At 46.4% G+C, this 5,545-nt stretch overlaps 1 protein-coding gene across 5 annotated transcripts in view; it reads left to right on the forward strand.

The window, feature by feature from the left end:
• Nucleotides 1-1,104: 1,104 nt before the first annotated feature.
• Nucleotides 1,105-5,545, forward strand: part of zbtb7b (zinc finger and BTB domain containing 7B) — a 24,540-nt gene continuing 20,099 nt past the window's right edge. Inside the window, exons 1-2 of one of the 5 annotated variants that reach the window (XM_031853278.1) lie at nucleotides 1,105-1,186; nucleotides 4,041-4,146. In XM_031853278.1, the coding sequence (XP_031709138.1) occupies nucleotides 4,045-4,146 (102 nt within the window). In that variant the 5' untranslated portion in view covers nucleotides 1,105-1,186; nucleotides 4,041-4,044. Of the gene's footprint in view, nucleotides 1,187-1,459; nucleotides 1,559-1,823; nucleotides 3,318-4,040; nucleotides 4,147-5,545 lie in introns of those variants that run through there. The other 4 variants (XM_031853279.1, XM_031853275.1, XM_031853276.1 and 1 more) reach the window with 4 other exon arrangements.

Raw genomic sequence — 5,545 nt, forward strand, 5'->3', positions numbered from 1 at the left:
TTTATATATGCAAATAATGTAAATTAGGCATTATGTAATGCTAATGGTGAATTTAGGAGAACTCTACAGACACAATCAGACAAAGAGGAGTATGTGTATTTTTGGTGTTTTCTCTCCACTAGTCTAAAAAGGAGACAAATTATGGAAGCAAATAAACCCAAATCTCAAAAATGACCAGTGCATGAAAAATGTTTTCGCTTAGGGTGTTTCCTCTTAAGGATCCAGGAGTGCTGGCTGCATGGTGACCACTAGATGGCGATGGCACTTTAATAATCAACACAGCAGGAAGAAGGAGCATCTTGCACAATAGCACCTTTTATATTTCTTAAGTTTGGGTCTTTACAGTAAAATGCGAGATCAGGAGGGACATGGTGAGGACATGTGAGGAGGAGAAGCCAATGTGGAGCAAGGAGAAGAGGTTAATGATGGCAGACCATGAAAAGAGGTGGGGGGGATAAACAAAACTATAATTGCTGCCCTTCATTCTCTGAAATAGACTCAGATGGAAGTCTTTACTCTGGGGCCGCGATGGAAACAAACTAGAGTGCCAGGGAGTTTATTGGGCTACAAACGGACATGTATGAGTATCGTATTCCTCATCACACTAGTGTTGCATTATATGGTAATAGCCACAGTCTGCTTGTACTTGTTCTGCAAGTTGTATTCACTGGATTCATATGATCCTCAGTTCATTCATCTGGAGGCTGCATATTTTGTTCAACCACAGAGTTTTCAGATTGTTGTATAAGCATCATTTTTTTAGAGGCTATGAGAAATTAAATATCCAGAAGTTCCCAATAAAAGAGTAAAATAAACAGAATGTGTGTAGCAACCGCTCTTTGATTTAATTTTCCAATCGTCTCGTGACCCCCCAGGTTGGGAACCAACGGTTTAATATAAACATGGGGAATCAGTTGCATGTATGGAACATGTGGTGCACATGTAGTTTTACGTCTTTGTCTGGTAGCTCAACCGCAGAACAAGCACAGATTTAAGGTTAGGGGGGTGGCACTAGGTGGGCTGGCTGAGCTCACCGCAACATTATATATAGACTTCCTGCACCCTCACTTCAAAACCCCACCAACACACACACACACACACACACACTGTTGGAGCTACAGTAGACAAGGATGAGATTTTGAAAAGCGAGGTGATTCCCATACCCTAACCACTTCAAACAGGATACGTAAGTGTGCAAGTTTTTTTCTACAGTGAAATGAGGGCTGCTGTTTGGTGTCACTTTTCTTTCGCTGGAAAAAAAAAAAAAAGAGTTCACTCATCTACTGCATTATTCTCTTCAGCAAACTATGGATGATACGTCCTACGTCTTTTCTTGTGATTCACCGATTAACCACAAGTCATTTAAAAAAGTCCCTGGTGTTGCTCTTTGCTGCTCTTCGCACTGGATGTGACACATCCTCCGTAAAAGTTTCATTTATCACAATAGGTTCCGTTTAACTTGAACTTCCGTCTCTCCATCCGTGGTCACATCACGAGGGCTGCAGAGGGAATATTGCTGAGCCAAGGAGATTGGGGGGTAGAAGGGCACTAAGGACAGGTGAGCAATAGGTATATATCCTTCACTCCGCTTTCACTGCCCGCCCTACCTTCTCCACCTATGCGCGCGGTGATGCCCGAGGGAGAGAGGAGGAGGAGGAGCGGGGTCTCCAAACCTGCCCACCTCTCTCCTCCCTCCGCCACCGCCACGGCGACAGACACCGCTTTTGGCCTATCGCATCGGAGCCAGACCCCCTCCGTCCTCTCTCTATCTCCCTCTCTCTCTCTCTCTCTCTCTTTCTCTCCCTCCCTCCCTCCCCTGTGCCCTGCCCACCCCGGCGGTCTCTTCTCCAGCCCTGCCAGAGCCAATCCGCGGCTGGGTGTAAGTAGGGCAAGCCGCTTCCTGGTTCTCAGAAAGAAGGAGCTGGGAGCCGGAGTGGGCCAGCGAAGGCAACAGACAGGGAGAGAGGGGGGGTCACAACAGTCCCGAGAAACCTGCGGTCTGCAGAGACAAGACACGAGAAGACCCGCAAGAAGAAGAAAAAACGCTGACGCACGAGCTGGCGAAGATTAAAACCTCGCGGGTGTCGAGCTGAGGACGACAGGACCCCCCGGTGCAGAAGAAAAAGACAAGAGCTGCGAGCACTAAAAAAAGAAGAAGAAGAAGTAGGCAGGGTGGGACGGAGTAATCCAGGAAGTGTAGAGGCCGGTCAGGTGGGAGGCGACGAATCTGAACAGGTGACACACCGGCACTCAGGTAACCGCTTCACCTGCCTGCTGTCGATTTAAATTGTAAATTATAACACAAACACCTTTAAGTTTATATGTGATGTAGTTTAAGTGACAAGTCCGTTTGCCATGACAGTGCCGGTTTGCCTCAACCTCCCTCCCTCCTCCCTCCCTTCCCGATCGGGGTCACGGGAGGACTACTACGTCACGGGTAGCCTACTCGGCAGGCTAACTCTCGTAGACATTCATTCCCAGTTATAATACAGCTGGGCTTTTAAATGCACAACATGAAACGTAAGCTATGTGGAAGTGTTTTTATTGCAGCAGGTGCTGCAGCCGCTGTCTGATATGTTCGCCAGGTGAGGGAGAGAGAGGGAGAGCAGGGTCGGCGGGTACGCTTCTGGAGACTCTGCTGCTAATTATAGCCGAGAACACCGGCTGACATCCAAAACCTAACCTGCTCTCACGCACATTACCTGCCTCTCTGCTGCTCATGGGCACGCAGAGCACGCAGTGGATCTGTTTTTTTTTTTGTTTTTTTTTTAGCCTCCTGCACCTAAATGATCCCCCTTCAGTGGTCTGTTAATCATCATCATCATCATCCTCATCATCCTCCCCATGGCGCACCCAGTGTTTTATTTTAATCCTGTCACTGTTACAATAGGATGTGTTCAGGCTGTAATGTTAGGTTAGGGCTTTTTGCCTGCCTCATGGGTGGGGAAGGCTGTCATGCAAGTGGGCTTGTGTGTGTGTGTGTGTGTGTGTGTGTGTGTGTGATTACAGAGGTAGATATGTTGCTGACTCGCCCCTCTGACAGACCGGCCTAACAAGCTCAACTGGCTTGGGTTTGGTTCCCCTGTCTTGGGCACAGCCCGTTTGGTTAAATCTTTAGCCATGCATGCAGGTAGTTAATGCTTTTTGCCCTCTAGTCTCAAGTGTTGTTGGAGTTTTTATAGTTTTTTGGGCTCAGCTCTGGACTTCAGAGGGGCTGACCGCTACGGCCTGAGCTTGTGGACGAAGAGGAAGACAAGTTTCGAAGCTTTTTTTTTTGTTTTGTCTTTTTGTTTTGATCCCTGGGTGCATGCCATCATGTGAGTGGCCTGCTCTCTCGTTCTGGGACGACTCCACACATATGGAGGAGCCGTCAGGGTTTTAAAATAAATTCTTAATGCCAGCTCTGTTTGCCCGAGCTTTGTCTGCAACATAATTAGACATCTGTGCTTCATCCCTCGTTCCCGCTGTCCTGACGCGACCTCCGTCCTGCTCTGCTTTCTACCGGCATGCTTCTGCTAGCTGATATCTGTTGTTTCCCTTGTGACGCTTCATCATTGTGCGTTTAGTCTGAGTCTGCACTTCAGACACGTTCTCCACATCACTTCCTACATTTAAAAAAATATTTCTTAGAGATCTGTGGAAATCATAACAGTACGGTATGCTGCTCATCACATTCAACTCAAAGAGGTCTGTGTGTGTGTGTGTGTGTGTGTGTGGGGGGGGGGGGGCGGCGTGGCGCTTTCATAACCTCACTGACTGTTAGAGAATTAATTTTCTGAAGAAGTCAAAGTAGGAAGCGGTCGGTTTCTATCAGCCTCTTTTTATTTCTGCTCTTTTACAAGAACCCCCCACTCCACCCTAAATTACACCTGGTGTGTGTGTGTGCGTGTGTGTGTTCACATGAACTTAATCTAACCTATTTTACAAGAGAGAAGAAAACTCAATTGGTTCGTCATGTCTTTGTTCACATGCCGAGTGAAGGCCTGACTCAGAGATCAAACCGGGTTGATTTGTTAACACTTCTGTGCCTTTTCTTTCAGGTGTATGAGCTCTGCTGACCTCCGAGCAGAGGACAGAAGAGGAGGGGGACGAGCGAGAGGCAGAAGAAACCCGGCACCCATCTTCTCCTGGGTTTATGGACCGGAGGTAGGAATCCCTCATCGTATATATTAATATGTTTGTTAAAATGGGACATAGATAATCCTAAGAGTGTGTTATCCTTCAAGTGAAGCAGTTGGTACAAAGTGTTGCATCAAAAGTCAAAGGTGTTAATAATTGCTCCAAATGGCCACACTCGATGGTGGCCATGCTGTCAGGGGGACGACAGAGATGTGATTGATTGTACAGGTGCTTTGTTTGATGTCTTTCAGATACTTTTGGGAAACCATTCAGTGGCTACGAGCAGCCGAACAATTCACTGTCAAAGTATTGGAGTGATTAGTCCCAACATTTGATTCTGCTTGTCTTTCTTTAATCTCCAAATATACTTATCCTTCATTATATAAATATGTCATCTTAAAAATACGCAACCTCCGGGGCCGAGTGAAAGTGAAGCTAATGTGGAAGAGGCGAAAATGTGCATTCTTTCTAATGGCCAGCAGGGGGCGACTCCTCTGGTTGCACAAAGAAGTCTGATCGTATAGAAGTCTATGAGAAAATGACCGTACTTCTCACCTGGATTGTTACCTCAGTAAGCATTATACGTCTATGGTTTAATTCGCTAGTTTCACGTCTTCTGTAATACAACATGATGCTCATTTAGTAAATTCTGGTTCTTTTTAGAGTAAAAACCAAAGTTGCAGCTCCATGAGTGAATGGAACAGTCGGAACATGGCTGGACTTGAAGTTAGGACAGGTTAAAGATGTCAGCAGGAAGGTAGCTTCACGGTGTGGCTACCTTGTCACTGACAGGTCGTTACCATGGCGTTCTCCGGTCTGGGTGTTTTCCATTTTTTCGTTTTAGAACTTTAACCCTTTTAATTGTAACCTTGTGTTCGGCTAAAAAATGTCTCGTTGTACATTCGGCTCTGCTTGGCTCCACCCGCTCATGTCACTCCTGGTTGCAAAAAACGGAGACGGTTACGACCAACTGAGAACTGTGAACTCGAGGCTTCAAAACCGTCGTGACTACGTCCCCTTCTTATATACAGGCTATGATGTAAACTAAGCCCCCAGAGAGGGCACTGGGCTTTGAAGAACGTTTTCGTAGGGGCCAAACAGTTTAATTACATCAGCCGGGTCCGTCACGGGGGGGCCATGGGGCCCAAAAGGACTTTTTCCCGTAGACATACATTTGGGAAAGAGACTTTATTTTTTAGATAAATCCACTTCCCAAAACGAACACTTAAATAGGTCCTAGTTGTAAAATGCACTGCTAGCCAACTCCAGAGTTATTTTCATGCTGTCGTTCATGTGAATGAGCCCGACACTTGGCAACTTGCACAGGAGTGAATAGGAGCCAACGCCGTTTCCTGTTCTTTATTCACCCATAATGTAAATGCTGGAAGCCGTAATGTTTTGCAAATTTGTGAAGTTGTTTCAACTT

This window comes from Anarrhichthys ocellatus, unplaced genomic scaffold (genome assembly GCF_004355925.1).
Source record: "Anarrhichthys ocellatus isolate YVR2014 unplaced genomic scaffold, GSC_Weel_1.0 scaffold13, whole genome shotgun sequence".
NCBI lineage: Eukaryota > Metazoa > Chordata > Actinopteri > Perciformes > Anarhichadidae > Anarrhichthys > Anarrhichthys ocellatus.